The 19,248-nt window shown below is 42.6% G+C and overlaps 1 protein-coding gene across 1 annotated transcript in view; it reads left to right on the top strand.

Moving 5' to 3' along the window:
• Positions 1 to 19,248, top strand: part of RALGAPA2 (Ral GTPase activating protein catalytic subunit alpha 2) — a 4,189,194-nt gene that overhangs the window by 1,543,230 nt on the left and 2,626,716 nt on the right. The window contains exon 22 of the mRNA XM_044060158.1: positions 9,540 to 9,635. Coding sequence (XP_043916093.1) covers positions 9,540 to 9,635 — 96 coding nt within the window. The remainder of the gene's footprint in view (positions 1 to 9,539; positions 9,636 to 19,248) is intronic.

The raw sequence follows: 19,248 nt of genomic DNA, 5'->3' as shown, positions 1-19,248 counted from the left end.
GTGGTACTCTGTGAATATGTGGTGGTGGGTTAGTTGACAACCTTCACCATGTTACTGTTTTGCGTGAGAGAGAGCACAGATTCTAGATTCTTGGTGTAAGTGGATCTCACACACTCTCTACTAGATTGTGTTATTAGTAGAGGGTTGTCTGTGTACATGCCACAATTGCTACATTGCCTCAAGAGACCCAAATCAACAAGGTTGGCTGGAGAAACAAGAGTAGTCCCAACTGTTCATAATACTAGGTTGAAGACGGTTGTCACTAGAGATAGCTTTTCAGAAATTATCACAGATGAGCTTAGTGAATGGATATTTCTGCCTGGATTTTGAGAGAAAATTTGTTGAATTTAACTGTCCAGCTTTGGCTCACAATTGTGCGGTAGTGCACAGTGCTGCACAATACGTAAACAAGCAGAAACCTGCTCAAATGCAGGACCTACATACCATTAGCTAAAACTTGGAAAAAAAAGTCTTAAAAGTTACAAAAGGACCAATGAGGATGCTTATTCCAAGCCTTAGACTGGCCTCCCTTTACCAGACAGGTCCCAGTTAGGACATTTCGCTCACAAAAGTGCAGATAGGCCCCCTCCAATTCAAGATGGCCTGGCAAACATGCTCAGAACAAACAAACTACTACAAACAGTTCCAGAAGCAGAAGGCCTGGATCTAGACTATGCTACAGCTACCAGTTACCCTTGTTTCAGCAAGAAAGACTAGCAAATGTTTACAATGGCAGAAAAATAGCATTGAGACACTGAAAAAGCGTCTAAAACAGCAGAATATCAGCCAGGAGGGCCAGGAGGCTCTAAAGAATGTTTTAAACAGTTTAACAGATCCCTTAATTGACCAGTGCTTGATGAGAAAACCAGAAGAGTAACAGATGGCTTTAAAACCATGAAAAAATACCAGTAAATACTTAGCAAACAGTGAAAATAACAAAAACAATTTGTAAACAGTGAACACAGCAATAAAATTCGATTTTACAGGCACAGTAAAGCTAGCAATTGCAGACAACAGTGTAGTTTAGTACACAGTAAATAAATACAGTGTAAAAGTAGGTGGCAGGCAATCAAAAGTGCAGTAAATTATATATAAATAAGCAAAAAAACAAGAAACTTATGTTTCTTTGGAAGCTTAGAAGCCTGTAGTCATCTGGTGTCTCAGCTCACAGTTGTGACTGGTAGCCCACCTCAGTTCAGCTCGGTACAAACAAGCAGTAACCTGCTCAAATATAATGAGATATAGATCAGAAATACCATAGATGTTAATATTTGTAATAAGATTTTGGAAAGGATTTGGGCAAAAGTTTTAAAGAAATTGCCAGATTTAAGATTTTTAATAACTTGTAAAATTTCTTGATGGTTAAAGGGATATGTAAAAATATTTTGCTGGTCTTGATCTATATTTGGAAATGTTAGTTGATTTTAAAATTTTTCACTTTCTTCTGGGGCAAAAGATTGTTTTCATCAAATGATAAAGGTTTGCATGATCTCATCCTTTGTGTGGAATGACTTTCCCTCATATAAGATTTTATCAATGGGGAGGTCTCATTATTATCTATAAGTTTTGCTAAAGGTTTAAAGAGGAGGTTTATACCCATTCTGAATACTTATTTTATGAAACAAAAACCTTAGCTTAGGTATTCCTTCTGAAGATCAGATAAACATTTTTGTGTGTAGTAATGCTATAGTTAGAATGGGAGCTGCTGTTCAAGTTTTCTGATGTTGTTAACAGCTAATTCCTTTTGTTTATACAGTTTTTTATAAAACGATGCCTTATTTATAAAAATACCTGTAATTTGGGTTTTCACCACAGACCATGGAATGTCAACTGGAATCTGAGAGTTTGAAAAATTATTAAAAAAAAAATCATTTAATACAGTATGTGTTTCTTGCTTTGTTATCTTTCTGAAGCAAGTTAGGATTTAGAGTCCAATTATAGACTTATGAAGATTTAACCAATTAATATTTAAAGTAATTCTAGAAAGATCTGAGAAAACCTAGGTTTTATTTGTAGTGTAAAAAATCAGTATTTAAAAAAAACTTATTAAAAAAATCTAATCTTGCCCACAGTTTGCAACAATGAGAAAGAGGTGTATTTTGTAATGAAGTATAATTTTTTTTGAAGTGGGAACTGATCAAATAGATTAAAGCCAGTTCTTAAATCATATAAGGCATTTGATGAAAAAATATGTTATATGACTTTTTTTTTTTACCTGTTCTATCTACTATGGGGTCTACAGTGGCATTCCAGTTGCCACTCACAATAAAGTAATGGTTAGGGAAGGGGTTTAATAAGTTAAACAGTCTTGATAAATTCATGTTGTTTGGTACAAGGTGCATAAATATTAAGTAGTAAAAAAGGTTTGTCAAAAAATATTTTTAAGTGTTGTGTAACACCATCTCCCGTCAACATCTGATTCATGGTTCAAGATTATGTACTGGAAAGATGACTTAACAAAAATTCCCACACCTGCACTATTAGATTTGTTGCCTGACCCTATTATTACTTTAAACCATTTTTTTTGTATTGAATTGGAACCACTGTTTGGATGTGATATGACTTTCTTGAATGGAAAGAATTTCTGCTTGTGATTTAAAAGCTAAGTGGAAATTAAGTTCATTTTCTTGTTTGATTGGGTCCCTTTAGTATTCTAGGAATCTATTATCCACATCCAGGTAAAATGAAGAATTCATTGTGTAATGGAAAAATATGGCTACTTTTTATAAATAGTAATAACTCATACAATTGAAAGGTGTAACATATAAAGTGGGATGGAAAAAAATATAAAATTTCAAAAATATCCAAGGAAAATATTGTAAATTAAATTTAATAAGGAAAGCAAGTAGCACCTAGCTCTTCCTGTTAGAACCTTGTGCCTAACCACTAAATGACAAAACCAGGAAGTGAATGATGTCATGTAATATAAAGAGTTACTGACATCTAATGTATAATAATATTAGTAAAGCCTCTATAGTTTACAGTAGAAAAAGTATTAAATATGTTAAAAATTCTACTTATGTAGGATGAGTAGAACATTAGATATTTTTATTAGTATATATAAATTACAGTAAGGGGCAATTGTGGTTCAGGTTTCTTGAAAGATACAAGGTTGTAAGCCTGTTGCTAGCTGATTAACTGCTGTGGATCATTACATTTACTATTATAGTTTTCAGCTGTGTGAGAGACTGTGAGGCAAGTGCTTACTTTCACCAGAGAAGAAAAATGCTTTAAAAATCTAATGTTAAGTTGTCCAATTTCGCCTTTGTTCTTGCTGTTTGGGTTCGGAGCCGATCCTCGGCTCCGACTCAACCTACTTCTGTAGCTCGAGAGCTATTTACTGGCTCGAGGCTAACCCTTATCCCAGAATGCCCATTGTCAGCTACCCAGATCTCATTTGCCGCTTCAGCTGCGAGGTTGCTTTTTTACTGGCTCAGGCTTAGTATAGTTTTTTCTATGATTATAATTGTTTATTCTTAAAAATTTGTTAAGTTTTTGTCTAGATGTAGTAATTTATCCCTCATCGCTTCTTGTGTGTGTTGTAGCTTTGTTGGCCATCGCTCCATATCTCGCAGGCCTTCTGTTTCCCCTGAACTCATTTAAATTAGAGAGTTCTCTCCCCCCCCCTTAGGACAGCCATTTAAATTAGAGGCTCTCCTTTCTGTCCCTTAACTGTAAAAAAAAAAAAAAAAAAAAACTTTGTTTTTTAGTATAGTTGTGTAACATGTCTAAAGAGGCTTCAAAAAGTGTGACTCATGCTGTCAGAAAATGTCTCTGACAAATGGGCACACTAGCTGTGTTTATTGTTTAGGGGCTGTGCACCTGCAGGACTCCTGCTCTGTCTGTCATGCATTTAGTCCAAGGGTCCTGCAGGAGCGCAAAAACAAATTAATCCTTTGAGGATTATTGAAACCACAGGATTCCCCGGCTAAAGGTTCCCAGCCAGTGAAATCCACTAAGTCTGTCAAGCCATCGGCTCCATCCTTGGAACGACTCCTGGGCTTGAAGAACCAAGTTTGTCGGTGCCAACTAGCATCGGCGAGTCATCATCTCCCTCGGCTCCAACTGCTACCTTGGAGCCATCTCGGAGCCACAAGTGAGCAAGGTCTCCTTCATTAGAGCTGATCCACTCGGTGCCACAGTCACCCTTATTAGGAAGTGAATGCAGTCATCGCTCTTCATCCCACTCCTCTTGATCCTCCAGGCTATCGGATCAGGATGTGGAGAGAGTAGTCAGCAGGTTGCTTAAATCACAGGCCCTTGCGAAATTGCTTTCCAGCCCACCTCAACAGGTTGCGGCTCCATCCGCTTCCATCTCCATTCCTCGACTACACTTGGTTCAGAGCCGGAGACCATGGACACGCTGATAGTAGAACCGACCTCGCCGATCACCTCCTCTTCGGTTCCGCCGGCTCTGATCACCTCGATTGTTCCATCCATCTTAGGATCTGGGTGCCGAAGCTCTCTCGTCGGCAACGAGGGGGGAAGTGGCATCGGTCCCTTGTCTGACCCTGCTCTCCCTCTCGGAGGTTCGGCGCAGGTGAGCTCAGCTCCCACATCGGCCTTGGAGCCAGCGCCCTCGATGCGGAGAAGGACTCCGGTCTCTTCGGAGCTTTCTTTGCCTGAGGATTGTGGCGCCTTCAAGGTCATGCGGAGTGTGCTGTCCCCTGAAGCAGCCCTACTATCAGCCCCATCGGCTCCTTCTCTTGTGGTGCCTGTGCCAACCTCCGCTCCTCCTCCGGCTCAGAAGGGTAGGGAACCTATGCCCCAGGACACCACATTGGGTGACCCCTCTTCTTCCGAGGCCTCCCCTGATCACTCATAGGAGCCTCTTAGGAAGAGGAAGTGCAAGAGGAAGCACCTAGACTCCCCTGAGTCTATCACCTCAGATACAGACCTGGATGAATCAGAAGGGTCCCCCAGGTCCCCCTCTGAAGAGGTTTCCTTTTCGGATATCCTTTAAATGCTTAGGCAGAGGGGTGGCTGGTCTTCCTTAGCCCCTACCGAGGATGAGTCTGTATACCTGGAAGCATTCGGTTCCCGACCCTCCACCTCCTGGGTGTCTCCACCTTTTGATCCACTCATGTCTGTAGTGGCTCGAAAGGCTTGGTCAGCTCCGGATTCTGTGGAACCTACTCCAAGGAGACCAAATAAGTTCATAACAGCCCCCCAGGACAAACAATTCCTCTCTAAAGGTGTGCCAGTTGATGCCATGGTTGTAGCAGCAGCCACCAAGAAAGAGTTAGCAGAAACTTCTTCGTCTGTCCATCCACCAAACAGAGTCTAGGACGATGGACAGATATGGGAAGCGAATGTTTTCCTCAGCAACCTTCTCAGTGAGGTCCCTGAATTATCTCTCTCATTTCACACGACTTCAAAGGGATCTCCTAAAAGAGCTTGGAGATAACCCTACAAGATCCTACAGCTGAGGGAGTATCAGCCAAAATAGCTTCCCAGCTTGCGACTCTTAATTCTATAGTCAACTCCTCCATGAGGCTGATTTCCTATGCAGCCGATGGAGCGAGCAGAGCCACAGGTACAGGAGTGGCTCTCAGGAGACATGCTTGGCTGCGGCTGTGTCAATTTGCGGGACCCTTTCGAGCATCCTTCACAAATACTCCCTTTGATGGCTCCTCGCTTTTTGGGCCTCAGGTGAAAGACACGCTTACCAGGTGTGGGCAGGAAGGCAAGACTCTCTCTGCAGTGGGAGTCTGTTTTTCCACTCCTAACAGACCTTATCCCAAAGGTCAGAAGGGAGGAAAGATGTAGTTTCGGAAGTCCTAGGGACCCTTGCCTGACACACGTGGTGATTTTTCCCCCAGGGACAGAGGAGGAAACAACAACAATGGCAGACGCCGCCCTCGTGGCAGAGGGGGACTGCAAAATCAGGGTGACAGAGAAGCTTTCTCTTTCAAACCCTTCCAGCATCCCTGACTGGTTGCCCGACTGCTCACCTCTGGAGGCAGTCGGGGGAAGACTTTCCCTGTACCCAAAAGTCTGGCAAAATATAACAAGAGACAAATGGGTACTACCTATCATATCCAGAGGTTACAAAATCCCCTTCCGTCAACCATTAAAGTCAAAAAAGTCCATCCCAGATGTCCCTCCCAATCTAAAGGATCAAGCAGTTATTCAAGTTTCAAAGCTGCTAGAAAAAAAGAGCCATTCAGGAAGTCCCCGCAGACCAACTAGGTTCCGGAACTTACTCAAGATTCTTTTTAGTACCAAAAAAGACAGGGGACTTGAGACCAATACTGGATCTCAGCAGATTGAACAAACCTGTACAAAAAGAAAAGTTCCGGATGGTAACACTGCAGTCCATTCTCCCCTTTCTGGGACAGAACAACTAGATGTGCTCCATAGATCTTCAGGATGCATACTACGATATCAAAATGGACAAACGCTCCAGGAGATTTCTTTGCTTCCAGGTAGGGGCCAGTCATTATCAGTTCAGAGCTCTGCCCTTTGGTCTCACCACAGCCCCCAGGGTGTTCACCAAATGTATGGCAGTAGTCACGGCTCAACTGAGACGTCAAGGATTCCAGGTGTTTCCCTGTCTAGACGACTGGCTCCTAACTGTTACCACCAGGCATCAACTCTTAGAGGCACGGGATTATACAATATCAACCTGCACCCAACTAGGCATTACAGTAAATTTCGTAAAATCCGCCTTGTTGCCCTGTCAATCTGTTACATATATAGGAGCAGAATTAAACACAAAACAGATGTTTGCAAGGTTACCTCAGGAAAGAGTTTTCTCTGTTCGCCAACAAGTGTCATTTCTAATGCAGAGCAGAAAGGTCCAAGTCAGACATGTCCTGCAAGTTCTAGGCTCCATGGCAGCTGCCATTCTTCTTGTACCATTAGCGCGTTACCACATGAGAGTCCTTCAGTTGCTTCTCTTCACGCAGTGGTCCTTCCAGGAGCTACCCATGTCTCACATGATCCTGATTACAGAAACATGCAAAAGACACCACTCTTGGTGGATGGTCTTCCCACTGGTGACTCAGGGCAGACCTTTCATTCAATCCCCTCCGGTAGCGACAGTGACCACGGATGCCTCCCTGATAGGGTGGGGGGGTGCATTATCTAGGCAGGACAGTCCAAGGCATGTGGCAACCTTGTGAGTACCATCTGCATATCAATGTCCTAGAAATGAGAGCGGTGCTCCTAGCGTTGCAAGCTCTTCAAGACTCTCTTCCTTCTGGGACTATTGCAATCCAAACAGACAACATGTCAGTTGTGTGGTACATCAACAAGCAGGGTGGGACCAGGTCCTACCCCTTGTGTCAAGAAGCCCTCAGATTATGGCAATGGCCGATTTCCTCCCAACGTTTTCTGACAGCAATGCACAGCCCTGGGAAATCCAACGTAATAGTGGACAGGCTCAGCAGGGCTATCCTCATGCCTCACGAGTGGTCTCTGAATCAGGAAGTTGCGGACCTTATCTTCTGCAAATGGGGCCAGCCTTGCTGCGACTATTTGCCACCCCCCTCAACAACAAATGCAGCAGCTACTTCTCCCTGCTTTCTCCTCCAGGTCAAACTCCCAGGGACGCTCTAGTCCACGATTGGCCTCAGGGACTCCTTTATGTATTTCCCCCTTTTCCCCTAATTCCAAGACTCATACAGAAAGCAAAATCATTGGGTTGCAAAATGATCCTCATTGCCCCCTATTGGCCTCAACAGATATGGTTTCCGTTCCTGCACCTTCATCTTCTAGACCAGCCTTGGATTCTGGACCCAGTGCCAGATCTGTTGATTCATCAGTCAGGTGGGTTACACCAATACCTTCAGACTCTCAAGCTCACAGCTTGGTTTCTCCACTTCCTACCTTAGCCGTTCTTCCAAGTATCTCCCCAGCAGTTCGCGGTATTATTGTGTCCTCCCATAAGTCAACTACGAGAAAGACTTATGCTAGCAAATGAAAAAGATTTTCCTACTGGGCAGAATCTAGAAACTTAGACCCCTTATCAGCCCCAGTCCATCAAATTCTCGAATTTCTAGCAGAGCTTTTCCAGTTGGGTGCGGCTGCTGCTACCATCAGGATACAACCGGCAGCCATATCTAATTTTCATATTGGAATTCTTAATTCTACCATAGTGTCTTATAAGCTCTGCAAAGCCTTCATGAGAGGAACATCTCTTCTTAGACCCCCAGTGAGGGATCCACCTCCTCCTTGGGATCTCAATTTCGTTTTGACTTCTTTGATTCTGCCTCCATTTGAACCAGCAGCTTCATGTCCCTTAAAATTTCTTTCTTGGAAAACACTTTTTCTGGTTGCTATTACCTCCGCTAGATGTGTTTCAGAACTCCAAGCACTCTGTGTTCGTCCTCCATATATGGTGTTTCACAAAGATAGAGTTTATCTGAGAACCAACCCATCCTTCATACCAAAAGTCTGCTCAGAAAACAATTTAAATCAGTCCATCGATCTCCCCGTCTTCTTTCCCAATTATAGCAACAAGGCAGAATACGGTCTTCACCAACTGAATGGGCACAGATAATTTTGTTTTTACCTCCATAGTTCCAAAGAGCTAAGAAAATCAGACCAGTTATTTCTCTCCTATGCTTACAATAATCAAGGCCTTCCAGTTTCTAAGGTGACCTTATCCAAATGGTTATCTGACACTATTGCCTTTATCAGGCATAAACATCTACCAGAAAAACCGAAAGGTCATTCTACTAGAGCATTAGCCACGTCTGTAGCCTTTCAGTCCAAATTGCCCATAGACTCAATTTGTGCAGCTGCCACTTGGGCAAACTCTCATACCGTTATCTCTCATTACAAATTGGATGTGGTCTCCCGGTGCAGGGCTTCCTTTGGTTCCACTGTTCTGAAGAGTCTGTTCCAATGAGCCACTCTGGGTCTTAAGGTTCTAGTGACGCTGTCCCAAACAGCAAGAACGAAGGCGAGATGGGACAACTTAACATAAAGAAGTTATGTGCCTACCATAATGTTCCATGTTAGTTGTCCTTCATCTCGCCTTCCTTCTTGTGTCTCCCCTCCTTCCCCCTTCCTGGAGGATTGAGCGGAGTTCACTCTGGTTTCACTGGCTGATTTCCTTTTTCTTGGTTCACATGCCAGGTAATTTTATGACAGTTTACTCTGATCTGTTATTTTGGTAAACCAGTTTTAGGTTACTGGTTACTTTATATGTGTAGTGTGCGCTATCACAAACGAGATCTGGGTAGCTGACACTGGGCATTCTGGGATAAGGGTTAGCCTCGAGCCAGTAAATAGCTCTCGAGCTATAGAAGGAGGCTGAGTCAGAGCCGAGGATCGACTCTGAACCCAAACAACAAGAAGGAAGGTGAGATGGACAACTAACATGGAATGTTGTGGTAGGTACATAACTTCTTTTTTCTGACTTATTTCTTCTCCCCAAAGATTTTTTCAGAGCAAGTTAGATTTTAGTTACTTTTGGTGACTTGAGAACACACATTTTTTTATGTAGTTATGTTAGTGCAACACCAAAATGCTTAAGAAATGTAATTTGTCCATGTGGTAAAATGTGTATATTTCTTTTGCTTTATTAGATAAGAGATAACCTTGGTATTAGTTTTGGCAGCATTTCTTCACGTCCTCCTGTTTTAATCCCACCACTACGAATGTTTGCATCTTGGCTTTTTAAGGTAAGTAGGATACAATGCCTTTTTTATTTGCATTGTCTTTACTTCTTCATTGAATGATATTGATATGAAACACTGTTGCAGTTGATACTTAAAGTGCTGTACAAGAGTATTGTTTATATTTAGAAATTGTAATTGAGTTTGCAGTATGATATGTTACAGACAGAGATACATGTAAAGAACTACATTGTTTTGCAGATGTCCTCCCAAGTGCAACTGAAGTAGAATTGGAGATGGCTTAGGTTCATAATTAACACATTATTGTCTGTGTTGACTTCTATTTGTTGTGGATTAGGTATACTCTATAGACGTGTGAATAAAAAATATATGCAGAGTTTGACTACTTGTCATTACCTGTCATGTGACAGCATATGGTATTACCTGCATCTTCAGAATGGTGTAGGTTACAGCAGTTCAAAAACCAATTCTGTCTGGTCTTTTAGCATTTTGCACACCTTGCTAGAAGCAATGGCATAGTACATAATACTGTTCTTCGCACAAAAAGGTTTGTGGTGAATTGCAAAAAGTCTAATTGTTGCTGTTTAATTTCTCTCTCTTGAGTAGTAGAAACAACAAAAGTGCCATTTATAAAAAAGAGAACAGTTTCACCTTAGCCAGTTATAGTTGGTTTCTTGAAGATGAGAATGTTATCTTTTTGAAGACTTTTACTTCCCAAGCTTTCATTTACTAGATTACAGGGTTTATTGTTTCATTGTGATTACTAGTTCCGTAAAATGTAACAGACGTTACAGTATATGTATTATTGTTCAGTATCCAGTGTTTCTGATGACTGCCTGAAATGTTTTGGCGAAGTTTTACGCCGGATGCCCTTCCTGACGTAGGGGGGGATGAGGAAGTGATGGGGTAGGTATGGTGTTAAACAAAGGAATGCAGAAGGTCAGATGGTAGTGGATTTTGCGAAAAGGATGGACATGGCTGTGGTGAATACGTATTTTAACAAGAGGGAGGAGCATAGGGTGATATACAGGAGTGGAGGAAGATGCACACAGGTGGATTATATCTTATGTAAGACGGCCAGTTTGAAGGAGATTGTAAAGTGGTGACCGGAGAAAGTGTCGTTGGGCAGCATAGGATAGTGGTTTGTAGGATGACGCTGGTTATCAAGAAGAGGAGGAGGAGTGTGAGGGCAGCACCAAGGATCAAGTGGTGGAAATTGAAAAAGGGTAATTGTGAGGTGGAGTTCAGGGATGAGTTAAGGCAGGCACTGGGTAGCAGTGGCAGTGAAGAGTTACCAAATAGCTTCTACAGCAGAGCTAGTAAGGGAGACGGCTAGAAAGGTGCTTGGTATCACATCTGGACAGAGGAAGGACGACAAGGAGACATGGTGGTGGAATGAGGAAGTACAGGAGAATATACAGAGAAAGAGGTTGGCAAAGAAAAAGTGGGATTGTCAGAGAGATGAAGAAAGTAGACAGGAGTATAAGGAGATGAGGTGCATGGCAAGGAGAGAGGTGGCGAAGGCTAAGGATAAGGCATATGAAGAGTTGTATGAAAGGTTGGACACTAAGGAGGGAGAAAAGGACCTGTACCGATTGGCTAGACAGAGGGACCAAGCTAGGAAAGATGTGCAGCAGGTAAAGGTGATAAAGGATAATGAGGGAAACATACTCACAAGCGAGGAGAGTGTGTTGAGGAGATGGAAAGAGTACTTTGAGGGGTTGATGAATGAAGAGAATGAGAGGGAGAGAAGGTTGGATGATGTAGGGATAGTAAATCATGAAGTACAATGGATTAGCAAGGAGGAAGTAAGGATAGCTATGAAGAGAATGAAGAATGGAAAGGCTGTTGGCCCAGATGACATACCTGTGGAAGCATGGAGGTGTTTAGGTGAAATGGCAGTGGAGTTTTTAACTAGATTGTTTAATGAAATCTTGGAAAGTGAGAGGATGCCTGAGGAATGGAGAAAAAGTGTTTTGGTACCGATTTTTAAGAATAAGGGTGATGTGCAGAGCTGTAGTAACTACAGAGGGATAAAATTGATCAGTCACAGCTGAAGTTATGGGAAAGAGTAGTGGAAGCAAGGTTAAGAAGGGACGTGATGATTAGTGATCAGCAGTATGGTTTCAGGCCAGGAAAGAGCACTACAGATGTAATCTTTGTTCTGAGAGTGTTGAAAGAGAAGTACAGAGAATGTCGGAAGGAGTTGCATTGTGTTTTTGTAGACTTAGAGAAAGCATATGACAGGGTGCCTAGAGAGGAGTTGTGGTATTGTATGAGGAAGTCAGGAGTGTCAGAAAAGTATGTAAGAGTGGTACATGTTATGTATGAGGGTAGTGTGACAGCGTTGAGGTCTGCGGTGGGAGTGACGGATGCATTTATGGTGGAGGTGGGGTTACATCAAGGATCAGCTCTGAGCCCTTTCTTATTTACCATGGTGATGGACAGGTTGACAGACGAGATCAGACAGGAGTCCCCGTGAACTATGATGTTTGCAGATGACATTGTGATCTGTAGTGAGAGTAGGGAACAGGTGGAGGAGACCCTGGAGAGATGGAGATATGCTCTAGAGAGAAGAGGAATGAAGGTCAGCAGGACTAAGACAGAATATATGTTTGTGAATGAGAGGGAGGATAGAGGAATGGTGAGGATGCAAGGAGTAGAGGTGGCGAAGGTGGATGAGTTTAAATACTTGGGGGTCAATAGTTCAGAGTAACGGTGAGTGTGGAAGAGAGGTGAAGGAGAGTACAGGCAGGGGATGGAGTGGGTGGAGAAGAGTGTCAGGAGTGATTTGTGACAGACGAGTAACTGTAAGAGTGAAAGGGAAGGTCTACAAGAGGGTAGTGAGACCAGCTATGTTATATGGGTTGGAGACAGTGGCATTGACAAAAAGGCAGGAGTTTGAGCTGAATGTGGCAGAATTAAAGATGCTAAGATTTGCACTGGGTGTGACGAGGGTGGACAGGATTAGGAAAAAGTATATTAGAGGGTCAGCCCAGGTTGGAAGGTTTGGAGACAAAGCCAGAGAGGCACGATTACGTTGGTTTGGACATGTGCTGAGGAGGGATGCTGAGTATATTGGGAAAAAGATGCTAAGGATGAAGCTACCAGGTAACCGGAAAAGAGGAAGGCCTAAGATAAGGTTTATGGATGTGGTGAGAGATGACATGCAGGTGGTTGGTGTGACGGAGCAAGATGCAGAGGACAGGAAGAAATGGAAACAGGTGATCTGCTGTGGCGATCCCTAATGGGAACAGCCGAAAGAAGATGATGATGATCCAGTCTTTTTGAATTTCAGCATTTCTAGACAACTGATGATTGGGAGATGACCACTCACTTTTATTATTATTATTTTATAATAATTTTATTGTTTTATAATGTAATTTTATTATTTCCTATGTACTCTCTGGTGAGCTGATGCTTGACATTTCATTTAGGCTGCACTTGTGTAGTCCTAAATGACAATGTTTACTTTGACTTTCACGTATAGCATGATTATTTAAATATTGTCCCTTTGTAAGTCAATTTTCTAGAATTACATGCTTGCTTTCTAGAATGACAATATGTTATGCAGGAACAAGTAAGAGATCACCGCATCATATATAATTAGTGCACAAACTTAAATCAAAATTAAAAAATCTTGAAAATTAAGGAAGCAGATAATTTATAAACTTTTATCAAAGGGCTTAATGTTGCTGCATAATTAATCTAACATTAAACACAATTGATGAGAAATAAAACTTAGAAATCTTCATAGATGAAGACATGTCAACCTAATACAGCATATCAGACTTTTTTCTAACAATCTTATGAGGACAAATTGCATACCCACATTGACGTCCACATGGTATGCCAGTTAAGGGAGGCAGTACCTAGCTTCCTGTCCACATATTTTGTGATTACGTCAGTGTTTAAATTTTCTGCTGAAGCTTTTCTGACCTAGAGTCTCAGAATCTACAGTAGTTGTTCCATCTTGTATTTCTTTTCATGCCACTGAAATAAAAATAAAAAATAAAAACAAAAAGTGGAAAGCATATCACTGGATGGAATATGTATATTTTGTTCATTCGGCCTATCACCACATCTTGGAAACTCTTACTTGCCATTCGTAAAACTCCATAAACAGTTCAGTTTGATTTTTATTATCAGTTAATTTGTTAAGCTCTGTTTGTATATTTTGACTATCTTGTGGACCAGTTTGTTTTTGCTTCTGTTACTACATTTAAAAAAAAAAAAAAAAGGAAATTTGAGGGGAAAATAGCTAAAAAAATGCATCCTCAAGAAATGTGTTTTGGAAAGTAAATCTTTGAAAGATAAGCACATGAAGAATAGGCTAAGACACTGGTCTGTTCCTGAATAAGCCTTTTATTCCTTCAGTGTCTATCCTGCTTTAACCACATCTAACTTCACAGTGCCTTCTGCATTTTTCTGTTGGTACAGTAATACCTTCACCTTACACATGAGGTGTTTTAACTCTTTCTGTCCCATTTGCTTTTCCAGCTGCTCTGTTGTCTACATTAGTGGCTTTTCCACCAGTTAGAACAAAGGGTAACCCTCTGGGCACTACTTGAGCAGTTTGAGGCTATTTCTAGTGCAGTAGATATATTTTTTTACCCAGTGGTGGCTGGGGGAGGAGGCTGCAGAAAGCAAATGAATGGCTTGGGAATACTTGGAACAGTGTGTGGCTGTATTTTGACAGGTCAGGGACCATCACCTATGATGAAGCAGGAGATTGTCATTCACTTGCATCTACATACCCCCTCAGTATCAACTCGTTATAGACACTTTTTGAGTGCATGCACCTCAGACGTTTGACCACTATCATCAAGGCCAGACTTCAGTGAAATGTATCAGTAGATAAAGGATTCCATGTCACATGTTGCACACTGGTTCTTCCTGCACCTCCCCACACACACACACACAGGTGTGACCATCAGTTGCAGCCACTTATATATGACTGACTGTGCACCTCAGGATTTGATTGCAGTCGAATGAATGAATGCTTAAGTAATTGTCACAAATAAATGTATCTTCCCAGCTCACTGCTGTCAGAATACACAGCAACACCCCACACATACCTCTTAGCTTAAGAATCAAGCAGAACATTAAAAAAAATAATGGGGAAAAGGAGCAAAACCAGGGACACACACTTCTCTTCTATAAGTAAAACTGGGCTAGAATAATGGGTTTTGCATTAGCATTTTTTTTTCTGAATGCTATTAACCCTGAAGCTCAAACATCTTTAATTTATTTAGGGACTCTAATCCTCGATACTGGTACAGACCGAGTATGATAAAATCAGAAGCATTGTGTGAAACGGGGACTTTTGAGAACATGTATGCCCCACCTCCCCACATACAGACATACATGTATTTCACACAGATTCATGCATGATCAACTGCAGCCACTTGTATGACTATGGGTTTGCAGTTTGGGCCACAGTGCAGGTTTTTGCCATTTCTGAGGCACTTTTTTTTTATTATGGATTTGCACCCCAGAAGTTTGGGATCAAATGAACCAATAAATACATAAATAATCATCTCACTGCTATCAGAACACCTTGTTCAAGCAATTGCCCCTCCCCCAATACTTCAGTGTTTCAAGAATCAAAGAGAATGATTTTAAATGATATGGGACAAAGAACCAAAATGTGGAACAGGTATTACTGTTACATAATTTAAAAGTTGCTATAATAACTGATGTATACTTAGAAGGTTGTTAAAGTAATAGGCTTTATTGTACCCTGGCTTTTCTGAAGAATACGAAGTCTGAAATGTCTGTCATGATATAGTGACTGCAGTCCCCACTGATTTGCCGGAAAAACTATAAATGTCACAAGGAACAGAATAAAATATGAGGCAAAAATAGACATAGTGTGTTAAATCAGAGACCGTTGAAAGCATATATATGCCCTTTCAACCCACACATACAGATACAGCTGTACCATTAATTGAAGCCACTTGTATAACTATGACTGTATACCCTAGGAGTTTGAAATGAATGAATAAATATATAAATTAAGTACCACATAGGCATGTGTCTCCTCAGCTTAATTTTGCAAGAATACAGATTGCAGTTTAATGTAACTCTCTTCCATTCCACATACTTCTCATCCTGTTAGCTCAAGAAGCAAGCAGATAGCTAAAAAATAGTGGGTGACAAAAAAAAATTAAGGACATATGTTTTCCTTGTGAAGTTGCTAGAATAACAGGCTTTGCATTAGCATGCTTTTTGTTCATGAAACTCGTGACTGCATTCCTCACTGATTAGCAAGAAAATCACAATCTTTGCTGGGAACAGACCAAAATATGATGCTAAACAGACAATGTTCTGTAGTCCTATCTTGCTTTCATTCTTACTATTGGGATTGGAGCTGATCCTCGTCTCCAACTTGGCCTATTTACAAGCTCGAAGTCTTCTAGTTGGCTTGTGGCTAGATGGGTATCCCTTGGTGCACCAATACAATCCCCAGATCTCGTTTGCTGCGTCAACGAGTTCGGATGTGCTTCTTCTTGGCTCTGGCTAAGTCTTTCAAATTTGTTCAAAAATTTTGGATAAATCTTTTTTACTTTTTTGATAGCGTTATATAGCATTGTATAGTTATAGATAGTGTAGTCTTTGCAGTTAGAATAGTTAGCGTTTATTAGTGTACCATTTGTGTGCAATTTCTTTAAGTACAGTTGGCCATTGTGCCAGTTCTCTCTTGGTTAATATATCACTGTTTCATACTTAGATATTAGTAGTTGTAGGTGCCTTTTGTGCTCAGTTAGGCTGTGTGTGCTTGTTAAATAGCTATAAGTAATAACTTTTTTTGCTGAGCTTTCTGCTTGCTGATATTTCTTGTTATTCATGTTACAGACAGAACGAGGTTTTGTTGACCTTGTTTTTAGTATTTTCCACAATTTAAACTGTGTTCCTGTTTTAGGTGTGTGTGAGTGTAATTGTTTCTGTACCCCCTAGGTCCGTTTTAGTTAGAGGACCTAGTTTCCCTTTCTTTCCTACCTGGGCTAGGCCCATTTAAGTTAGAGGACCTAGTCCTCGTGGTGTTTCTTTACTGGTTCCTGTAGGGCTAGGCCCGTTTAAGTTCGAGGACCTAGTCCTCCCACTTTCTTTGTGTGTGTGTGTGTGTGTGTGTGTGTGTGTGTGTGTGTGTGTGTGTGTGTGTGTGTGTGTGTGTGCGAGCGAGTTCATCTTCTGTGAGATGTCTAAGGAAAGCAAGGACCATAAGCCATCTGGCTTTAAAAAATGCATAAAATGCTCACAGAAGATGTCCATAATGGATGGCCACAGTAACTGCGTTTACTGTCTTGGGGCCATTCACTTACAGGAAACTTGCTTATTTTGCCAATCTTAGTGCTAGGGTGTTGCAAGAAAGGAAAAATACGCTCATTCTAAAAGGTCTCCTAAAACCTTCTTTTGAGGAAGATCTGGCTAGCTCTTCCTCCTCTGCTAGATCTCAGGGATCTAAAAAGGAAAAGTCCAAATCCTCTAAGAGGCCCTCCCCGGCACTGGCTGGTGTCTCGGAGCTGCCTCTTAAAGTTACTAAGCCTGACAAATTTACTGTCTCATCGGCCCCTCTGAGTTCGGAGCCGATCAAGATTTGTACTACTGTGGTTACAGGGTCAGTGCCAAGTAGTTCCGAGCCGACCACTGAGAGTATTCAGCAGAGCCGGTCTATAGTCTCCCCTACATTGAAGTCACCAATATTACAGAGATCCCGTTCTCCTACTCTGTCCTCCAGGTCTTCAGGAATTTATTGGAAGAAGATGTGGAGAGGGTAGTGCTGAGACTTCTGAAGTCATCTGCCTTACCTAAATTGTTGTTGGCTCTGACCCAGTAGGTTCTGGGGCCATTTGAGTCTGTCCCCCTTTCGGTGATTCCTCCCCTGAGCTATGCTGGTATTTCGGAGACAGAGTGTTTGGTACCGCTGGTGGAACCCTCAGTTCCAGCTCCCCCTGAGATTGTTTCGAGCCAGGTTCCGCTCCGACACTCTCGGTGCCGTCTGTGGTGTCTAGGAGCCGAAGCTCCCTGGTCGGCCCTGACAGGGACGCCTAGAACCGAACCTCTTTAGTTCCGAGCCTTCCTCTCGGCATGTCGGCGAGGGTGAGCTCAGATCCTACGTCTGTCTCTGAGCCGATGGCATCACCCGAGCCGAGGAGGTCTTTGGAGCTGGATACGTCAGCATTCAAGATGATGAGTGTGCTGTCCCGATCATCGGCTTTTACCAGGGGTACCGACACTCTTCCCCCCTAGGCACCTACTTCTGTTTCAACTTCTACTCTCTCCCTGGACAGCAAAGACCCGCAGCCTCAGGAGCCGCCGGCTGGTGGCCCCCACTCTTCCGAGACCTCCCTGGAATATCCTTCCAAGGATCCCCCATGGAACAGAACATGTAAGAGGAAGCATGTAGACTCCCAGGATAAGTCTCTTACCTCGGACACTGACCTCGAGGAGTCAGAAGGATCCCCCAAGTTGCCCTCTGATGTCTCCTTCGTAGACATCCTGGAAATCCTTAAGCAGAGGTGCGGCTGGCCCACTGTCACCCCTTTTGATGAGTCAGAGTACCTGAAGGCTTTCAGGTCTCAACCTTCAGCTTCTTGGGTGTCTCCACCCTTGACGAACTGATTGAGCTAGTTAGTCGGAAGGTGTGGGATACTCCTGATGCTGTGGAGACAGTCCCCAGGAGACCAGATAAGTTTCTTTCTGCACCAAGGGAAAAGGAATTTTTGTCTAAAGGTGTTCCTGTAGATGCCGTGGTGGTGTTGGTGGCCACTAAGAAGGAGCTAGCGGAAACTACTTCTGTTCATCCGCGAAATAAGTAGTCTCGAACGGACAGATACGGGAAGTGTATCTTCTCGTCAGTGGAATTTACTCTTAGATCGCTGAACTACCTTACACACTTCAGAAGGCTTCAGAGAGATCTCCTTAAGAGTTAGGAGATTCTCTACAAGGTGCATGTACTGAGGGAGTCCCTGACAAGGTTTTTGCTCAGTTGTCCACATTGAACTCTATTGTCAACTCATCCATGAGGCTTAGCTCATATGCAGCCGATGGAGCTAGCAGAGCAGCGGGTTCAGGAATTTCCCTAAGGTGTCATTCCTGGATGCGTTTGTGTAATTTTGCGGAACCGTTCAAGTCTACCTTTACCAATGCCCCCTTCAGTTCCTCATTGCTTGGACCCAAAGTAAAGGACACACTCCGTGGTGCGAGCAAGAAGGAAAAACACTCTCTGCCTTGGGAGTACATTTTACTGTCCCCTCTAGACCATATCATAAGGGTCAGAAGGGTGGTAAAATGTGGTTCAAGAAGCCCCAGAGGTTTTTCCAAGATGCACAGGGTGACTCCTCCTTCAGAGGCAGAGGAGGAGGAGGAAATGGTAGATGTTGTCCTAGAGGCAGGGGCAGCCCTTAAAACCAGGGAGGCCGCAGTTCGTTTCGGGGCCCGCCTTACCAACGCTCCTGATGTGGGCCCGACTGTGCTTCTCTGGAGCCGGTTGGGTGTCGCATTTCTTTGTATCCAGAAGCCTGGCTAAGTATCACTCAAGACAAATGGGTACAAAGAATTTTTACCAGAGGTTATGTCATACCGTTTTCTCTGCCACCCCATATTCCCAAGAGGATCCCCGGATGTTCCACCCAATCACAGGGATTAGGCAGCT

Source organism: Protopterus annectens, chromosome 1.part2 (assembly GCF_019279795.1).
Source record: "Protopterus annectens isolate FY-2018-M chromosome 1.part2, PAN1.0, whole genome shotgun sequence".
NCBI lineage: Eukaryota > Metazoa > Chordata > Ceratodontiformes > Protopteridae > Protopterus > Protopterus annectens.
This window is presented reverse-complemented; position numbering and strand designations above follow the sequence as displayed.